Source organism: Balaenoptera musculus, chromosome 1, assembly GCF_009873245.2.
Source record: "Balaenoptera musculus isolate JJ_BM4_2016_0621 chromosome 1, mBalMus1.pri.v3, whole genome shotgun sequence".
NCBI classification, from domain to species: Eukaryota; Metazoa; Chordata; class Mammalia; order Artiodactyla; family Balaenopteridae; genus Balaenoptera; species Balaenoptera musculus.
In genome coordinates this window covers 1163510-1183044 of record NC_045785.1, presented here as the reverse complement: position 1 = coordinate 1183044, position 19535 = coordinate 1163510, and the positions used below count along the sequence as shown (strand labels likewise).

General features: G+C 61.0%; 2 protein-coding genes across 5 annotated transcripts; one reads left to right on the top strand and one right to left on the bottom strand.

The window, feature by feature from the left end:
• The first annotated feature begins 2068 nt into the window (after nucleotides 1-2068).
• Nucleotides 2069-7403, top strand: PEX10 (peroxisomal biogenesis factor 10). 4 transcript variants are annotated; one of them, XM_036855653.1, is made up of 6 exons: nucleotides 2069-2307; nucleotides 3266-3346; nucleotides 3741-4147; nucleotides 5419-5594; nucleotides 5684-5749; nucleotides 6673-7403. In XM_036855653.1, exons 1-6 carry the CDS (start codon nucleotides 2196-2198, stop codon nucleotides 6812-6814), a joined length of 984 nt encoding a protein of 327 aa, XP_036711548.1. In that variant the 5' UTR covers nucleotides 2069-2195; the 3' UTR covers nucleotides 6815-7403. The 4 variants fall into 4 exon arrangements, with proteins under 4 accessions (XP_036711548.1, XP_036711557.1, XP_036711569.1 ...); XM_036855662.1 differs by having other exon boundaries at nucleotides 5684-5819; XM_036855674.1 differs by having other exon boundaries at nucleotides 5684-5819; nucleotides 6574-6697.
• A 1155-nt stretch (nucleotides 7404-8558) lies between these two features.
• On the bottom strand, nucleotides 8559-19256 carry RER1 (retention in endoplasmic reticulum sorting receptor 1). Its single transcript, XM_036855692.1, has 7 exons — nucleotides 19102-19256; nucleotides 15577-15658; nucleotides 14449-14553; nucleotides 12583-12682; nucleotides 11257-11335; nucleotides 10002-10137; nucleotides 8559-9436 (listed from the first exon to the last, which is right to left on the bottom strand). The coding sequence occupies exons 2-7, from the start codon at nucleotides 15655-15657 to the stop codon at nucleotides 9347-9349; spliced, it is 591 nt and encodes a 196-aa protein (XP_036711587.1). The 5' UTR covers nucleotide 15658; nucleotides 19102-19256; the 3' UTR covers nucleotides 8559-9346.
• Between the last annotated feature and the right edge of the window lie 279 nt (nucleotides 19257-19535).

Here is a 19535-nt window from a genome sequence, read left to right as displayed (position 1 = left end):
TTGCTGTCCCAGGAGCCAGGTCAGAAGTCACGCGGTGAGGCCTCCAGCAAGAGCCCTCATCCCTCCAGTCCGTCCGTAATCCCAGAACCCGAGAGCACAGCGGGCAGCGCACAGGGCTCCGGCTCGCCTGGCTGCCAGGGGACCCGGAGAGCTGACTTTTGATGAGGCAGGGACTTCTGTCTGTCCCTCCCACCCGACTTCCCTCTGAAACCATCTCGTCCCCCTCCTTAGTCGTGCGGCCATCTCTGCACCCGGCGAGTCGTCACTCTGTTCTCCTTTGGTTCTGATCCAGATTCACTCTTTGGGGTGAAACTCACTCCCCAATCCATAATTCTACCCGCTAACGTGGTGGAGCAGATGGGCCCACGGCACCATCTGCTGGCCATTCTGGGCTCTGACCCCAAACTCAAGTCACAGTAGGAGCCCTGGGGCGCCAGCGGCAACCCCAACCAACCAGCCCCACGGCAAGTGAGGACACTGGGGAGATCTGAACCCAGCTGGACCCCAGGCCGCACATCCCCGAGGACAGACGCTTGGTAACACTGTTTCTGGCCTTGCCCTGCCCAGTACAGCTGTGCTGGTTAGAAGACTGGGAAGATGCAGTTCTGGGCAGGGAGCCGGGACCAGCCAGTGGAGGAGGTGCCCTGGGCAGGCCCCACCCCTCAGGCGTCCCTAAGGAGCCAGCCGGTGACCCTGAGGAAGGGGACAAGACCTCTTCCAGATCTGACTTGGTGCCGGTGGACACTGCATCCATCTATGCAAGCCCATAGGCCAGGGGGTCTCAGGGGCCAGCCTGTTAGTTGGCCAGAAACTTGTGAGGCCTCAGTGTCTCCACCTGGCCCCCGCCCGAGGGCCCACCCCTGGCTGCAAACCAAAGCAACAGGTGGCCTCTGCGACTAGGAAACTGGGTACACAGACAGGGGCACCGCTCCAAAGGGACACGGGGGCGTCGGTAGCAGAAGGCACTGCGGGACCATGCAGGTCCTGCCCCTTCCCTCTAAAAGGTGCCTGCCTGCCCCTGGTGGAGGCCCAACGAGCTCTGAGCCTGTCCCCAAGGCCTGGTTCTGTGTCGCTGAGCCGTGCCAGCCTGTGCACGTACCCACAGCTGACGCCCAGATATGGGAGCAGAAGTGAGGCCGAGAGCTGCAGCCTGTCTCAACCCACGCCCTCCAGGCCGAAGTCAGGGGGGCCCCGTGGCTCCCCCACCCCCTCAGCCCACTTGCCTTCTTTCTCTCCTGCTGGGCCCACGGCTCCCCTTAGTGCCCACAGGACAGGGCCCTCTGGTCTGTCTGGGGTACCCCTGCACCCCCTCCACTGGGGCACAGACACAGATGCCATGACCTGCTCCAGACCCAGAGCCCTCAGGGCACCCCCCACTGCCTCCTCCCACTGCCCTCCCCCCAGGCCCCTCCTCAAGTCCAGCTGTGGCCTGTGCCTGGGCGCCGGGCTCTCCTAGCTCTGTCCCCTCTGGTGCATGGCCTTCCAAGTTCCCCAGGCCCTCTTCGGTCCCTCCTCTGAGAGCAGCTGGGAGGGGTCAGGGGTCTGCACTTGTGGGGCCTGGGCAGCCTACAGTAAAAACACCGCGGTTCAAGAATCAGAGCTCCCTGCCCCGCCCCAGGCCGCAGAGCACCTTTCCTGGGCCCGCAGTGGGGGTCGCGGGGATGAGAACACAGGAGGTGCCAGCGCCCCGCGGAGGGCACTGCAGGGATGGAGACGAGCACCCTCCTTACTTCCGGCCCCAGGGGGCGGGCAAGTGCCTCCCCACGGGGCGTCGGCACACCCCCTCTAGCTCTGATGCCTCTCGCAGTACCTGGGGGCTGTCCCCGCAGCCGCTCGCCACCATGCGCCGCTCAACCCCGCACCCCGCGCACCCGCCCCCTCCCGCCCTGCGCCCGCTCCTCATCCGGGCCGCGTTCGCCCCGTACCGACCACGCACGGAACCCACGGCCCTATCACGCGCTGGCCCCCGTCAGCCCCGCCCCGCCGCAGGCACCGCCCCGAGACGCGCGCGCGCCGTGACGCACAAGGTCTGTGACGCACAAGGTCTGCGCCGCACTCCGAGCCCAGCGCCGTCCTGAGACGCCGCCGCGTGGGCGTGGCTATCCGCTTTGCCGCAGCCCCAGGTCACCACGATCTCCCCGGTCAATACGATCTCCCCGGTCTCCACGGTCCCCGCGGCCCCGCGACCCTAGGCCATGGCCCCCGCGGCCGCCAGCCCCCCGGAGGTAGTCCGCGCGGCGCAGAAGGACGACTACTACCGCGGCGGGCTGCGGAGCGCGGCGGGCGGCGCCCTGCACAGCCTCGCGGGTGAGCCCCCGCGGGACCGCGGAGGCCATTGGGGCGCGAAGCGGGCCGACGAGCCTCAGGCCCTCCGGTCAGCCCCCCGCAGGATCGGCCAGGCCCTGCTCGCCCCCCCAAGACCTGAGCCGAAGGAAGGAGCGAGCGCCCCGGGCTTTGCCGCCTGCTGCCGGGGGCGGGGGTGGGGGCCAGGCACCAGGCGTGGAAGAGTCCACGGCTCTGGGGACACGGGGAGTCTCCCGTGGAGCAGCGGCGTCGGAGCCCAGTGGAGGGGCAAGAGCGTGGGGTGGATTCCAGACGACAGCGTTCTCCTCTTCGGAACAGCCGAAGCGAGGCTGGGCCGTAGACTCGGGCGGGTAGCCATGGGCAGGTTTTGAGCAGGAGAGGGACCCGACACGATCAGAACAAATGGCCCGTGTATTCGTTTTGCTAACACATTCACTTACTCTGTGCCAGACACTGCTCTCCGTGCTTCAGAACGTTAACTCATTTTATTCTCAACACATCTCTCTGAGTGGGACCTGCTGCTAGTCCTCTCCTTAGAGACAGGGAAGTGGGGATTCCAGAGAGATCTTGTAACTTCCTGAGGTCACAACCAGCAGTGTGGGAGCTGGGATTTGATGCTGGATGGGTGGTCTCGGCTTGAGCTCCTGGTCACCGTACTACACTGTCCTTGTGGCCCTTCTGGGCTCTAGAGCAGTTGCCCAGGCGGGTCCTGGACGGGAAGGTGGCTGCAGGTTGGTAAGTTCTCAGGATACTCAGTGGGCCAGGCGAGGCAGGTATAGATGGAGCAGAGTGGACAGCACAGGAGGCCAGGGAGAGAGCAGAGTGTGGTTTAGGACAGTCTCGGCCGCGTGGAAGGGTGATGGGGCTGGGCCTTGGCAGCAGGAAGGAGGCTTGTTCCTAATCCTTACGCTGCACCACCCTCGCCCCAACCCCTCAGAAATGACGTGGTTCCTCCTCTCAGGTGCGAAGAAGTGGCTGGAGTGGAGGAGAGAGATTGAGCTGGTGTCGGATGTCGCCTACTTTGGCCTCACTACACTGGCAGGTAGCAGCCCCTGGCAGGAACTCAAGGCCCACAACACACGCCGAGCCCAGAGGACAGGAGAGGGGCTGCCAGCAGAGTGAGAAGCTTCTGGAGGTGCTTCTCAGTGTCCCCGGAGCTGGGCCGCATGCAGCCTCAGGGAAGGAGGGGACCCCGAGCCCTTTCCCTAGGTGGGAGGCCAGGCCCTGAGCCCAGGCCGGGGACTCTGGAAGCTCTGAAGTACCCGTCATGTCTGTCTGGGACCGTTTCTCCGTGGCTGAACCCGTGGCCCGAGAGGGGTCCCAGCGCTGAGCCCTGTCACAGGGCCTGGGCTGTGAGGATCGTAGGGACCCGGTAGAGAGAAGGAGGTCGCTGGCAGGTCCCTGCCTGTCTCTCTCCCCGGTCCCTCTCCCCACAGGCTACCAGACCCTCGGGGAGGAGTACGTCAGCATCGTGCAGGTGGACCCGACCCAGGGCCGAGTGCCCTCGAGGTTGCGCCGCGGGGTACTGGTGGCGCTGCACACCGTCCTGCCCTACCTGCTGGACAAGGCCCTGCTCCACCTGGAGCACGAGCTGCAGGCCGATGGCGACGGCGCCTGGCCCTCGCAGGGCAGCCTGGCCCCCGGTGCCCGTGGCCAGTCGGGGGCAAGGCGCTGGGTGCGCCGGTGCACGGCCGCCCTGACGGAACAGCAGCAGGGGACGCTCCTGCGGGCTGTGCTGGTGCTCAGGCAGGGCCTCGGGTGCCTCCAGCGTCTCCACGTCGCCTGGTTCTACATCCATGGCGCCTTCTACCACCTGGCCAAGAGGTTCACAGGCATCACCTACGTAAGTCACAGGTGCCGCCTGGGCCCGCTCTTCTGCAGGGGACTGCTCTTCGGGGCCTCTGTCCCCAAGCACAGTCACAGGGCCGGAGCTGAAATCCTCCACTGGAAACGTGGGTCTTGTCAGGTCCCGTTTTGCTGAAAGACCTGCGGAAGTCTGGTTTCCATAAACCCTGAGGTAGGGCGAGTCTGTCTTCCTGCCGCCAGCACGTGTGGCCGCCCCACTCTGTACCCTGAGCGCAGGCCTGGGGCCCCGGCTTCTGGGCCCCATGCCCACCCTTCCAGGCCGCCTAGACAGAGGGTCAGGTGTAGGGACATCCCGATGGTGACCCTACAGCGACCCTGTTGCCGCCAGCATCCCCGCTAGCCTCCCCTGGGCTCCGCCCACCGCAGGCACTCCGACCCTCCTGAGTCTCAGCTGATGCCCTTGCTCCCAGGTTCATCCGGAGGGCCTTCTCTCGGGCCCCCTGCCTCCCCGGAGGTCTCCAGGCTCCCTTGGCAGTGCTGTCTGGGCACGTGCACCCCCTCTCCTCAGCCCAGCCCCAGTCCTCACTGCGCTTGCTCTACCTGTTAGGTAGGGTGTTTGCTAAGCTGCTGCCACAGAGGAGCCTGGAAGCACGGGCTCAACCCAGTCAGGGCATTGGGGGCTGCCACGGGGCTCTTCCTACACAGGCACCCAGGGCCCTGCCTCTCGGGCTCCGAGCTCTGGCCAGTCTGGCTGACCTGACTGTCCCCGTTCCCTGGGGGGAAGGAGACAGAAGCGGGGGGCAAGCAGCTTTCCCTTGGGGGACGTGGCCGGGAGTCCCAGCTGCAGAACATCACCCGGGTGGTTGGTGCCTTGCTAGAAGCTGGAGCTTCTCTTCCTCCCATAGGGCTGAGTAGCGGGTGTGCCACGCTTGGCGCCCCCACCCCCACCCCACTGGGCGCCCTTGCTCAGGCTTCTTTGCCAGTTCTTTTTCTGAGGCTTGGGGGCCTGGTCGTCCCCCCTCCCCGCGACACCCTGCCTGCAGCCTAGTGACTGCAGGCTTCGAGGTTCGTGGCCGTCCTCGCTCAGTGCTGGGCTCCCGCGGGGGGTGAGGCCCTGAGCTGTCCAGCTGCGCCCCCCCCCCCGGCTGCCGCCCAGCGCAGAGCCTGCCAGGCGCTCCTGCCCCATCCCACAGCTAGAGGGCAGGCCTTGGCTTCGTCCCACAGGGGAGGCCTGGCCCCTGGGCCACTCAGTGCCTCGTGCCAACGGATCATGTGACTGTCCCCCCTCCCAACCCGGCTCCCTGACAGCTCCGTGTCCGCCACCCGCTCGCAGAGGACCCTCGGGCCTGTGCCAGCTACAGGTTGCTGGGTCTCGTGTCCCTGCTGCACCTGGCACTGGCCGCGGGCCTGCAGCTCTACGGCTTCCGGCAGAGGCAGCGCGCCCAGAGGGAGTGGAGGCCGCAGCGTGGCCTGTCCCACCGCAGGTGCGCAGGGCTGCGCCGGGGCAGGGGCTACCCAGCGCCACACGGAACTCAGGCTCAGTTCTGTCCCGTCGTCCCCCCTCTCCTGCCAGGAGCTACGCAGAGGAGAGAGCAGTTTCCAGAACCTCGCTGTGCACCCTGTGCCTGGAGGAGCGCAGGTACTCAACGGCCACGCCCTGCGGCCACCTGTTCTGCTGGGGCTGCATCACCCACTGGGCCGACACCAAGGTGGGCGTCCTGAGCACAGGCCCCCGGGCCACCCCCGCTGCACTGGGCCCGCTGCCTGCCTCCACAGCCGCGCTCGTTCGGGGTGGGGGTGGGGGGCCTGTTTTTAAAAGCCCCCGGCTGGGCTGGAGGCAGGGAGCTGCGGTGGCCGGAAGCCCGCTGTGGCGGCTCCGCTCCCAAAAGGCAGGCCCCGGCCACCCACCTGGGAACCCTCGGAGCGAGAGCCGCCTGCTCGGCCTCGAGATCTCAGGGTGTGGGGTCCAGGGGGCCAGAGCAGGGAGCTCTGCCACCTCTTAGCCCTGCGCTGGCTTCAGGGAGGGGCCGGTCCCGGGCCCCCATGTACCTCCGCCCCGTCTCTCCTTGGGGCCTAAGGCCAAGCCCGCCTCGTTACTGGCATGTCCCGTCCACATGCTGCCCAAGGAGCCTTCTTCAGGGCCTGCAGGGTGTGGGTGGCTGCAGCCTCCTCCGTGGGGTCCAGGCCACTCCGCGAGGCCCCGGGGCACACGCGTGCCTGGCAGGCAAGGGGCTGACCTTCCCGGGCCAGGAGGGACCCGGCCCTGAGGGTGGGGACAGGGGCCCCGTGAGCTCACACCCAGCAACTCCGAGATGCTCAGGGCAGCCACGGTCGTTCCGCGGCCAGGCGCCCTCCCTTGTCCCAAGTCACCCGTGGCCTGGCCATCTCCTCGCTGGTCACCGTCCCTGCTCTGCTCCCCGACTGCCTGCATCATCTCAAAAAAATGTTTTTCTGTCTTAATAGAGACATGTGTACATCCGTGTTTTACTGGAGATGCCAGTGGAGGAGGGACCCCCGGGGTTGTAGGGGTCACAACCCGTGACCTTCCTCCTCCCCCCACAGATGGAGTGTCCCCTCTGCAGGGAGAAGTTCCTCCCCCAGAAGCTGGTCTACCTGCGGCACTACCGCTGACCCGACGGAGGGAGGAACCCAGGAGTCTTTCCTGATGTCCGGAGGAAGTTTATTCTCAAGGTTGACAAGTTGACTTTACTTGCACAGAAATCGTGAAACTCTCAAGTCTTTTATTCTTTGTCACATAAGATACCGTGCCAGCCGCCGAGGAGGACAGGCGCTGGACCTGGACCTGGCCGTGAAATGGCTTCAGGGCAGGTTGGGCAGGGCCTGCATGGCTGCCAGCCAGACAGCTCAGCACTTAAACAGAACTTCCCTCCCTTCCCCAAACCGGTCATTTCTATCCAACACCCTGCACACAGTGAGGGCGGGGCCAGACGGGCCAGGACTGAGCAGGCGCTGAGAACCAGCGGCGTGCCTTCCCGGCGTGGTCGGTCTTCCAGCCCCAACGACCCACAAACCTTAACCCTTGTCACCAGAGCTGGCTTTTGGGGCGAGGGGGCACAGCCCTTCCCGGAAAGCAAGGAGCCGTGATCGCCCCCTAACACATTTGGCAGGTGCCTTCTAATAAATGTCAAGTTTGTTTCCCGTTTTAGAAAATGGAGGGCCTTCCTGGTGGCGCAGTGGTTAAGAATCCACCTGCCAATGCAGGGCACACGGGTTCGAGCCCTGGTCCGGGAAGATCCCACATGCCGCGGAGCAACTAAGCCCGTGTGCCACAACTACTGAGCCTGCGCTCTAGAGCCCGTGTGCCACAACTGCTGAGCCCGTGTGCCACAACTACTGAAGCCCGCGCGCCTAGAGCCTGTGCTCCACAACAAGAGAAGCCGCCGCAATGAGAAGCCCACGCACCGCAACGAAGAGTAACCCCTGCTCACCACAACTAGAGAAAGCCCACGCTCAGCAACAAAGACCCAATGCAGCCAAAAATAAATAAATTTTAAAAATAAATAAAACGGAAGTGTGCGTCCTGGCCATTCAACACGAGCGGTCTCCTCCTGCTTGGAGCGCCTGGTGGGCCCCAGTCAGCCTGACCCACTGAGGCCACCCGTCTCCAAAGCTGGTGGTGGGCCAGCTTGCCTACACCAGCTCACTGCTGTGTCCATCACACTTCCTGCCACCTTTTTTGTTATTTTCAGGTTTTTAGATCTACCTAAACTGTGCAGAGACAGGACTTTGCCGTAGGCATCCTTACAGCACCAATTCCACAGAAGTGCTGGTGTGTTAGCGCCATGAGGTGAACGGAAAAGGGGCCCTCCCAGGGCCCCTGCAGGCCGCTTCTCCCTCCATGTGACTCTGTGGGCCCGGCGATGCAGGAACAGAGACTCCTCGGTGAGCAGAGGTCAGCCCCAGACGCAGGCCGTGACCGTGGGCCCTGCTCCGGACAGGCAGGAGCCCCAGGGGAGGCTCCACGGTTCCCAAAACCCCTTACTCACACTCACCAAGTACCCGCAACTTCCCGTATTTCAGGCCTGTGCATTTACCAGGAAAACAGTATGAAAAACAAAATAAAGTCTAGAGTTTGAACACCTCAGGTGCCATAATGTGGTAATAAAAGTACCGATTTGGACATCATTTACACATGAAGTTAAAATTCAGGATCAGGTACACAAATGGTCTTCATACGGCCTCTTAAAAGCAAGAGGAGCTCAATTTCAGCTATGCAAAAACTGGCAAAAGAAAAGCCAGGCGGTAAACACTCGATGTCTGAAACCCGCAGACAGATGGAAACGGCGCTTGCAGCAGGGAGTGGGAACAGACCACCGGTGTCTGGGCCGCGGCCTCAGCAGCAGAGCCCGCCCTCCAGGGAGGCCACGCTCCCCCGCCAGGCCCTCACAGTGCCGGAGGCGTAGCGGGTTAGATGAAGACTACAGGCGAGCAGGGACGTTGTCTTTAATGAAGTTGGAATTAAAAAGTCACTCGGTAAAATGTTTACGAGTATTGGTTTTTATCACATCAAAAAAGTTGACATGCAGGTCAGAGCTGTTTCCCCGTAGAAAGTGGGAAGCCATGTGTTAAAAGCCACAGAACTGGCTGCTCCTGCCAGGTGTTTCTGAAAAGGGGCTGCTGCATGAGAACACGTTTAAGTTAAAACAACCCTTCACGTATCAAAGAAATGTGTCAAAATAATCTCAAACAATTAAAATATATATATTTATAATTCCAGGCCCTCAGAAGCAATCATGGTAGTTAAGAACGAAGTTTTGAGTCATTATGATAGAGGCCAACTCAACACATCTCTAGCGAGATGAAATTCGGAAACCGGCATTAGAGCCCGGAGTTGCTGCAGAATCTCCTCCATGCGCCGGACGGACGGGCGAGCGTCCTCCGTGGCCACAGTGAGCGTCCTGGGAGGCGGCAGCTGGCGTCCTGGCTCCTTCCGCGGGCCCGGCCCCCCACCCCCGCCCACCAGCCCACCCGGCTGTCCACCCAGCCTGCGCTCTGCAAGGCCGGCGTCTGGACGCCTGACCGGCACTGGAAAATAAATCAACGCGATTCGGTTTAAATGCCAGTTTCTTCAAGAACCTGATATTTCAGTTACAAATAATTGAAGCTCCTTTTTAAAAAGAAAATAACTCCCTTGTAATCAACTACTTTATATGAGGAAAGAAGACGGCGTCACAGCAACTTGCGGCCGTCCAGGGCCCGCGGAGGGCGGCCACGTCTAGCTGGCGAACGTCTTGCCCACGTCCTCCTTCCCCTTGTACGTCCTCTTGCCGTGCGTGAACGGGATGTACCGGTACTTGATCATGTGCTGGGGACAGGCAGACGCGTCTCAGCACGGCTTCCCCGTGACCCACCTTCCCTCCAACTCTGAGCCCCACCTTCTCCACATACCGGGCGTGGAGACAGAGCTCCGGCGGATGCCCCCATCCCCCCACTGCCCAGCGGAGCCGGCCGAGCTGCTGGAAACCCTGAGGGTGTGGGATGGGCTTCGTGACGCTCCGTGTGCCGGACGGGCTAGCGCTACTGAGCTGGGGACATGGGATGGGCGGCACCCGGGCCCAGGTGGTTGTGGTGGGGGGAGGCCAGGATGAAGCCGCACCGCCCTGTCTGGCCAGGCCCGTTCCAGGGTGATGTTGGTAGAACACACCATCCGGCAGGTCCTGGGCCCCGACTGTCCCGCAGTATGACGTGCCAGACCTGAGGGTGTTAACTGGCTGTGCTGTGCTGGCGGGGAGCGGGCACCACACCCATCAGACCTGCAGGGAGAGCAGGGTCCACACGGCCCTCCCGTGTCTCGGGCCCGAGCCGGCTCTCCCAAAGCTACCAGTACCGGGTGGCACTGTCTCACAGTGCAGAACCATCTGGGTTTTTACCTTTATTTGCCTCTTCATCGTGATACAGAAAAGCATGATGAAGTACATCACCAGGATGGGCCAGAACACCGGGACGTTGAATGCCTCAAAGAAGGTGCAGACCATGGCCACCAGGATGCCCTTGGTTGCTGCATGCCTAACGTAAGGAGAGAAGGTCAGTGCTGGACGGCGGCCCCGAGGAGGGTGTGGGTCTCCACTTGCGGAGTGGGCTGGGCGCTGCGTGTGGCATGTCTGACGTACTACGTTTGACCACGGACACAGCGTTCTTAGTCCCTTGAACACTCGAAGTTTTCTGAAATTACATAAAGTGTAAAACAGCAGTGGGGGCCCTGGCACTGCCCAGGCCGGCAGCTGGCAGATGCAGATGCCCCCCATGTGCTGCTGGGGCCCACGTCTAGAAATCCAGTCCCGAGCCTCAAGGCTTGAGTCCCACACGCCCAGCAGGCCGTCCCCCAGTGGCCGAGCAGTGTCCCCAGGAGAAGCAGGTGGAGTCAGGCCTCAGGGCCACCCTCCCTCCAGCTTAGAGCCCAACCCATAAGGGTCACAGCCCTACTTAAAATCCCCCTTGGTCTCCCTTTCCTAGAGAACAAACGCCACCTCAGAGGGCGGGCAGCCCCGGGCCCGACGTTTCACGCTCATCCCACAGGGAACTCGCCGAGCGCCTGCACGGCCGCCCCTGCACCAGGAGGACAGGCTGAAGGGCGGCAGCTCTTTGCCTTCACTTTTGTGACAACACAGGACAGACACGTTCACAGACTACCCCCCCCACACACACACACACACACTAGCGGGTCACCTCCATCCTCCTGTCACATTCATCCTTGTCACAACGTCACACACACGACTGCCTCCAGGAGGCCTGGGGACGCCCAGGCCACCCCGAGGACCGAGCGGGGAGAGAGCTGGTCCCCCTTCGGGCCACCGTGCACAAAGCAGCGTCCCCCCGAGGCCAAGTGTGCCACATACCCGGGACCCGCCTCCCCAGAAGCAGCCTCTTTTCTGCAGCATCGAGGTGCAGCGGTGTCACCTTGGGAGGGGGGTGGGCACTGCAAGGCCCCGTGACCCCCTCCACGCCCAGCAGGCACGCTTCACGTTCTGGGTTGAGTCAACATTCAAAACGAGGAAACACAACAGAACTGGCGTTTCTCCAAGGGGTCTAAGCTGCTGGCTCGCTGGGACCGAAGCGCCTGCCCCCGTCTCACGGCCATGCGTGGGGACGAGCGCCCTTCGCAACCACCGTTAGGAAGTGACTCACCAAAACTTAAACTCTGGGAGCCTTCGAATGAAGGGCCGGAACTCCTCATTCTGTTTGGTTGGTAACGAGGGGCCATCGTCTGAAAGGCAGAATGTCACCCGGAGGTGAGGCAGGCAGTGCACCTTGTCACTTCCACCGCTGCCCTTTTAAGGTTCCCTAGAGCTTGTGAACCAGCAGGCCTGATACGTGACATACAGATTTACATCCTTTAACCGGACATAAAATGGGAACCTTCAGTTGATTTAGAAACTGATTCACTGCTTTAGAAGATCTGTATTAGAATTTCTTTTTAAGGCCACTTTAAGTGATCAAGTAAAAATTCAACCACACGCCGATTTTCAGGAACGCGTCAACTGTACAACACGAGGTACAGGGAGAATGAACGTCCACAGGCCACGAGAGCACAGAGGCGGGAGCCGTGCATCCACTCTCAGGCGCGCTGGGCTCAGGACGGCCACCCTCTGCAGTGAGCCGCGAGCCGCCTCCCACCCCATGCGGGAAGGTGCCCTCCCCAGTTAACAGATGGAGAAACTGAGGCCTACTGAAAGGGCCTCTTGTTTCCTAATCCCCCCAGTGCAGCACCAAACGAAAGGGTTGTTTCCTTTGCTATTTTCATCAAATACTCCACAGAAAAAAATACACAGGCTCCGATCGTGACGCGAACAGGCTGCGTAAAGTGTGCCTCTGCCGTTAACAACTGTGCCTCTGACTCCTCGGGCTCCACTGGAGCTGCGTCGGGTTTTCCCAACAGTGGCTGCGACGTGCCGGAATGGAGGCCTCACCATCTGGTCGTGAGCCATCCCCGCCCCCAGCTGGCCCAGCAGGTGTGTGCCAAGGCCCCCACCTGGCCCAGGTACGCCAGGAGCAGCCAGAGCCACGAACCTTTCCACCCATCGCCCTCAGGGGACATCGGGGGGCCAGTGGCCTCAGTCAGCCACGCGGAGCCGCCGTGGAAGCCTGCTTTTGTGAGAAAGGGACCTAACAGGCAAGCGTGGAGGGGACGTGGACGGGCCAGCTACCCAGGAAGCAGGCCCTGGCTCCCCCCGCCCCCGTGGGACCTCGCCAGGTTCCACAGCCCGACGGCTCACTTTCCTCATCTGCCAAACGGGGGTGACAGGAGCGCCTGCCTCCTGGGACTGTCACAAGGGCTTAGCAAGTCGTTCCACAAACTTGCCAGGATCACAGAAGTTGCAGGTACATTTTAAGCACCCAGAGAACAGTCCCCAAAATTTAGATTTCAAATGTTTCCAGAGAAAATGGAGCAATCCTGGGAAGTATAGAAAGACCACAACTCTCCCCAAACAAAGTGGACAGTCTCTACTCTACCTGAATCTTCCATTAAGGAAGGATCCACTTTTGGAGAAAGGAAAGCTATGAAGAGATTTAGATGGTAGATTCCCAAGGCGTAGGTCACGATGTACCAACCCTGGAAGAGAAGGAGAAACGGTCAGTGAGGCCACCCTGAACCCATCCCCTGTCTGGACTGAACCAGGACGTGGAGTCGTAACAAGTGACCAAAGTGCAGTGACCATCCACGCTGACAGTTTATCTTAAACGGCACCGAGGGGTCCTGAGAGTGGATAAGCCACGATCCACACAGCAAACGTTTTCAAGGGTCCCGTTAGGTGCACCCAGAATGTAAAGCCACCAGCCCCCCGGAAGGCAGCAAAAACGGGGGTGCTTCACAAAGCCTCACGCCCGAGCTGCACACCCGGGTCACAAGCCCTGCCCTCGGCCAGCGGCCCCTGACCCAGACGCAGGCTCCGGACCAGCCTGAGACACTAGGGCTCGAGCTCCTTCCGGCGGGCGGTTCACACCACCACACACTGTGTCAGGAATGTTCATAACGTTTGCCCAGAAGAAATCCAGAGCCGGAAAATCAGGAAACCAAGCACGAGTCAGCAAAGTGTCGTGGAGCCAAACCCCCCTCAAGCGGCACAGAGAAGGGGGCACACATGCCACGTGACTCGCTCTTAAGAGGAGAGACTTCATCCAATCAGAACCAGAGCTGCACTGCAGGACCAACTGTAAAAGCCTAAACATTTTCACACAAACAAGATGAGCCCCTTCTGCCTTAAAACGTTTTCAAGTCAAACAACAAAAACCTAAATGTGAAGCATTAACAGCTGAATGTTCACACAGCTCCGCAGGGTGGGCTGAGTCTGAAGGGATGCCAAGTCGGGCAGAGACTCAGCTCAGAGCACAGGAAAACCAACCCGTACGAGATGCCCCCACCCAAATCCCCCAAGTCAAGGTTTCTAGGTCATTCTTTCCATTAAGAATGGACCAAGGTCCAGTTTCTTAAAAAAGTCTAGAGCCGATCACAGCAAACTGAACATCAGTTGTAGACACCCAATACAGACCACACCCTGCTGCAGAGCTGGACCGGGGCCCCACCGCCTCTGTGCCGAGCCAGGGCGAGGCTTCCTTGTAGGAACGCAGACACAATACCATCCAAGGACAGGTCTCTACACTTAGCTTAGGTGAGAATTCCCCACAGCCCTGGACGCAGCATAGCATCCAGCAGGTGAAGTATCCATCTACGCACACACGTACTCCTACACCTTGGGAAGCACCTGGAAGGAGGTGTTTGCTTTCAAGGAGCGGGAGAAAAAGCCTCAGCCTCCTTCCTCTGGGCACGAGGGAGCACGAGCTGCCCTCCTCTCAGGACCTACAGAGCACTCCCGTCCAGGAGCCTGGCACTCACCAAAGGTGCAGGGAGGGCGTCCGTCCCGTGGAGGAGCCGTGCCACCCTCGGTCACCCCACCCGGCCCTCCTCGGACACCAGCACGGCTCACGGCGCCCAGGGAATGGGGTGGCCAGTCCAGGTGATTTTGTCCCTAGAGTCCCCAGCCCCCGGAAGTCCCGCGTGAGGCAGGGTCAGGGAGCGCCAGAAGGTCCCCTGTGCAGACCAGGACACTGGAGAGCGCTGTCACCTCACCAAGCCCGGCTGACACCAAGACTGTCCTGGGAAGTCCAGCAAGAGAATACGAGGAACTCAGGACGGGATGTAAACAACCCCCCTTTAAAGACAGTCACTGAAGTCTTTCTTATGCTTGGTGCTTAACTGAAAAATGATCTTTAGAGACCCTTTCCTTCACCGTAAACCCACCTAATCCAGCGACAGAAGGAAAAACGACACCCCAGCCAACACCGCAATGTGGTGACTCATCACCGCCACCCGCCACCGACCTGCAGAAGGTAAACTCGGATCATGTAGACGAAGCTCAGGCCCAGCGTCACCACCCATCGCACAGCCGTGTATGGCGTAGACTTGTCCAGCCAGGACTGATAGATCTGGAACGAGAGCGCCCAAGTTACAGAGACCCTGCAATTCCTTCTGCAGAGCACACTTCCTGCCAGCGTTTGCCTCAGACTTTAAGTCAATGGCACTAAGCGGTGACTGCAATTAATCCAAGATTTGCAGTGCTTCCTGAGGCAAGTCCACCCCTTAAGCAAAAATACTACAGAACCACCTCTCGCAGCACGTGGTCCTACAGCATCGGCCCGAGGGGCCATCGTGGGGAGGCTGAACTTCAACCCCCGAGAGGATGGGACAGAGAAAGGAGAATGTCACCACCCTGCACGTGGGACTCCACCCGAGGTCCCGTCCCAAAGCCCGCTCCCCCCGGAGCCGGTCCCAGCCCACCCAGGAGCTGCAGAGCTGACTGCCTTAATCCTTAGATTCACATATGTGCACATGTGTGCCTACATACACGTGTACGTGTGTGTGTAATTAATATACACGTGTGTAGTCTAAATTTAATTTTGAGATTTTAATTATGAAAAATTTCAACCATTCATGAGAGAGGATATGAGCCTACATGTACCCATCACCTGGCTTCAATAATTATGAACTTTTCCAGACGCTATTTTTTAATTTTAAAAATCAAGACAGTTTTAGTTTTGAACCAAACTGTGCGATTCTTCACTGAGTCAGACTCCTTCCTGCAGAACCCACAGGCCTCGCTGCAGCCCCAAGGGGTATTCCCACCGCGGAGCGCAGGCCTGGGCCAGAGGGGCCGAGGGGACAGCAAGGGCAGAGCAGGGGCCGCCAGCTCCATCCCGCCCAGGAGCTAAGAATGGTTTTCACATTTTAAAAGTTGTTGGAAAAAAACACAGAAGACAAGTACGTGGCCTGAACCTCAGGAGACCCAGCACCCGCACGGCAACGGGAAAAGTTTCCGAGAGGGTGAACGAGAGGCCCAGGGAGGTGCCGCCCACCCTGCGGGGGCTGCCAGCACACTTACGCCCCAGGGAAACGTCCCAGGGTCAAGTCTCATTTAAATGTTTCTGCAACTCAGTGACCCAAAAACCAACCTGTCCGAGCCTTGTGAAGAACCTGTACACCACAGAAGGCTTCCCGTGGACGGAATCTCCCACACTGTCACCTTCGGACATGCTGTATACAAGAAAAATACAACACACTTTTAAATTCAATAAAAAGCGCTCAAGGACTGGATCATTTTGCCCCATTTTCATCAGCACCGTCAAGCAGGTCTCCTCAGCAGTCACTGTTCCATCCACGCCGTGGCTTCCTTCTGTGTGTCTTTACCACCCGTCACCCAGAAAAAAGAAACCCGCCAGCAACACGCCTCGGTGGAGGGCCAGGAAGGCATGGGACACGCGGAGCAGCAGCACCGGGTGGACTTCCGTTTCTGCTCATGTCACCTGCCTCACACGCCTCCGGCAGGTCCCCAGGAGCCGCCCTCGCTGACGGCCAAGTCCTGTGGCCCCGTTCCTGTGTCCACCTCCCGGGGCCGGTCCACAGCACGGGCCACGGCGCCCAAGCCTCCCCGGGGCTCGCCGGCCTCCAGCACCTCCTCCTGCCGCTCCTCGGGCTCCCCTTGGTGCCCCCACTTCTCTAGGAGCTGCCCTGCCCTCCGTCCAGGCCGCTGCCCACGGTGCCAGCTGTGCACCTCCAGGTCCTCCCAGACCCGGTCCCCACGCCATGGCCAGGCTCCTCAGCTGAGCGCCCGTCTGCGTCCCAGTTCCTTATCTGTGCGTGCAGGTAATCCTATCTGCTCCTGACCATTTCAACATGCCGTGCGACTCCACGCGCATCTAGCCTGCGAGAACCCAGGTCACTAAGGGAAGCCAAGGGCATCGTCACCCCTATTCCACAGCAGAGGATCAAGCCCCAAATAGTTTAAGCCACTTCTCAAAGTCAAGAGTAGCTCTGACCTCAGCTCCTGCAGCCCAGCACACCCCCCGCCTGAACCTCGGGACCAGAGGATGCAGAGGACGGAGGGCCCTGCCAGCCTGAAGCTGGTGAAGACGCCAGAGCAAAGCTCTCGCTGCCCGCAAACTTGCGGGCGGCTCCTTCCCGATCTGGCACCACGGCACGGCTGTGCGGCCTCAGTTTCCTCATCGGGGAGATGGCACCTGCCGGCACAGCAGCCCTTCCCATTCAGACAGAAAACCGCGGCTCCCGACGGCCCGAGCTGCCCCGTCGCCCGGCCTGCGCACAGCGGGGCTGGGGCCTGAACCCACGCCCGCCGACACGTCCTCGCCACGTGCACTGAGCAAGCCAGCAGGCTCACGATGCAATCCCGGGTCCCACGTGGAACAACGTGCCCTTTACAGCTGACACCCTCGAAGAATGCAGAGTTAGGGGCGCCGGCCCCCCGCAGTCGGCAAGCCGAGTATAACTTTGCAGTCGGCCTCTGGATCCGCAGTTCAGCCAACCACGGACTGTGCAGTACCGCAGTACTCTTCTCGTGAAAAAAATCCACACGTGAGTGGCCCCGTGCAGTCCAAACCTGTGTTGTTCAAGGGTCAACTGTACAACTCAGGTATTAAAATAACCTGAGCAGTCCCACCACACACGTCATCACATCTGTGCTGAAAAGTCTGTCATTCAGTAACACCATTTCCTGGAGCCACCGTGTGGAGGGGGCCAACTAGGCTAGCGGGCGCAGGAGTGCCAGGAGTGCCACGGAGGAGACTGAGAAATGCCCTTTGCTCTCAGGGGAGCCGAGGCTGAACTGAACAGGTGAATTGTGGCTCCTAGTCCTGTCGTTTGAGAAGGTTTGTCTTTACGTTCAACTGGGAAAAAGCCCAGTTTTTAAAACGGGCTACGTTAGAGCCTGTTACCTAGGACAGCCAGCCACCCTCTTTAGGCCAGAGCCAGGCCAGCAGAAAGCTACATCAGTAACATCATTTATCCTGCGGTTCCATACAAATTACCCCTTATTTTACTTTTTTATGACCAAAGTGTTTACCTTTAGAACGCTTCTACTTGAGCTGAGGTATTAAGATGAACATTAGAAAAACCTGGCTATTCCTTTAAAGTACGTGCCCTAAACAGAAATGACCGCTTCTAAGTCTCATTCTTTCAACTGAACGTGTGGAAAATCTTCCCAAAACAAAACAGCCAATTTCAGGTCACCTGGCAAACGACATACGTGGTAACACACGGCTCCACGCCGTGGCTGAGCTTGCCGACGGCGACGTTAAGAACGTGAACTTTGGAGTCAAACGGCCTGTCTATGGCGTGACCCGCAGGCCACCTCGGCCGGCCCCACTCGGATCTGTAAAGCACCGCAGGCCCCTCCCGGGCCTCTGTGGGAGTGAGCGGCCAGCATCAGCAGCAGGCCTGGCCCGTAGGGCGGCCGAGGGAGGGAGGGAGGGAGCGAGCGGGTCTCCCTCACACACGTCAGACCTGTTCCCGAGCCCGATCGGGGCAACCCTCGCAGGGCTGGGCGTCTGCGGTCCTCTTCCCTCTGCTGTTCCAAGGCCGCCTCCTCGAGAGAGGCGCCCTGTGACTGCCCAACAGGTGCCGGTCCCTCACATCACGTCACCCTGTTCTATTCCGTGTGACGGTCGTTCCTGACTGCTTTCCGCTTTCTCCCTCTACTGCCTCCTGCTAGAACGCCAGCTTCCTGAGGGGGAGCCTCGTCTGACCACTGCCAGCCCCACGGCCCACAGGGCCCGGCACAGAGCTCGCAGGGGGTAAGCTCTCTGTTGGATGTCACTGCTTCAGCCTCAGCCTCGAGAAAACAAAGGCAAAAACAAGACAAAACCATTCCAAGCGGAGACCAGGAGTATCACGTGTGCAGATTTGCGTACAGAGTTCCAGAGTCATCACTGCACCTGTCTGTGGAGTGGACCTCCCTCCTCAGATGGCCCCCATCACACAGAGGACAGTCCCGCCCGGCGCACGGGACACCCACTGTTTGGCTCCCACTACCTCTCCGTTCATCCCCCCTCCCCATTCCTCCTGGGTCCCCAGCGTGGTAATTTCCCACACTTTCACCCTCTGATGCTGTTTCCTCCGCTGAAATGCCCTTCCAGACCTCATCCACTCGAGCGCTCGGCCAAGCCCCGCCGCCAGCTGCTCCCTCCCCTGGGCGTGACCACCTTCCCGTCTCCACCGGGCCCTGACCACACCGCACCTGCACCACCAGAACCGGGGGCCCCGGGGGGGTCCACCTTACACATCCCCAGAAGTGAGACCCAGCCGACCGAACAGCAGGCGTCCCGGGACGCTCCCAGGCCCAGTGCCCAGGGCAAGTTTCCGGAGGAAGCTCTGGGGCCAGCACGCGGGGCGCCGTCGGGCGGCTCGACCCGAGCGCTCGGAATCCTCGGTTCGCAGAATGGCCAGGACTCGACCTCGAGAGACCCAAGTCCACCGCGACGCTTCCAACCCAAATCCCGCAGACCGCCCTGGTTCGGCGAGGACACCGAGGCCCCACGGCCCCGGCCGGGCGGCCGACCCCTTCCAGGACGCGCCAGCGGGGGGCGGGAGCCGGTCATCGCGGCGACCCCAGGGGCCCCGTTCGGCCCCGGCCCCGCGCGCGGCCCCCAAGCCCCCGGCCCCCGCCCCGCCCCGCCCGCCGGCACCTCGCGGTCCACTGCGGCCGAGCGCGGTCTCCCGAGGGCCGCGAGAAGGAGGACGCGGGTGGCGGCCGCGCCGGCGCTTCGCTCGGTCCGGGAAGACGCAGCCGAGCACTTCCGCTCCGTCTTGCGCGGCACCGCCTCCCGGGCCTTCAAGATGGCCGCCGGGGCGGGGCCGAGAGCCTCCAACCATTTCCGCTTCCGGTGCGGGCGCCCAGGCCGTTGGCGGGGCGGTCACGTCGGCGGAAGGGATGTAAGCGGCGGAAATTCGCCGCGTTGCGCAAGCGCAGTCGCGTCCTCTGGCTCCGGGCCCAGACAGCTCCGCTCCAGAGATTGGTAACGCCCAGAGACTGAGGCCGAGGCCACGCCCCCTCGCGACCAACGAGCCAATGGAGGAGTGCTAGGAGGTTGCTAAGGGAAACTCTAGAGGCAAGATGGCG

Bases quoted from the DNA above. Each gene is read 5' to 3' on its own strand.
- PEX10 (XM_036855653.1), top strand. From the start codon at position 2,196: ATGGCCCCCGCGGCCGCCAGCCCCCCGGAGGTAGTCCGCGCGGCGCAG. The intron at 2,308-3,265 runs GTGAGCCCCCGC...TCCTCCTCTCAG, and splicing joins CGCCCTGCACAGCCTCGCGG to GTGCGAAGAAGTGGCTGGAG. The intron at 4,148-5,418 runs GTAAGTCACAGG...GCTCCCTGACAG, and splicing joins GGTTCACAGGCATCACCTAC to CTCCGTGTCCGCCACCCGCT.
- RER1 (XM_036855692.1), bottom strand. From the start codon at position 15,657: ATGTCCGAAGGTGACAGTGTGGGAGATTCCGTCCACGGGAAGCCTTCT. The intron at 14,554-15,576 runs GTTGGTTTTTGG...CTCTCGTTCCAG, and splicing joins TCTTCACAAGGCTCGGACAG to ATCTATCAGTCCTGGCTGGA. The intron at 10,138-11,256 runs GTGAGTCACTTC...TCCTTACGTTAG, and splicing joins CTCCCAGAGTTTAAGTTTTG to GCATGCAGCAACCAAGGGCA.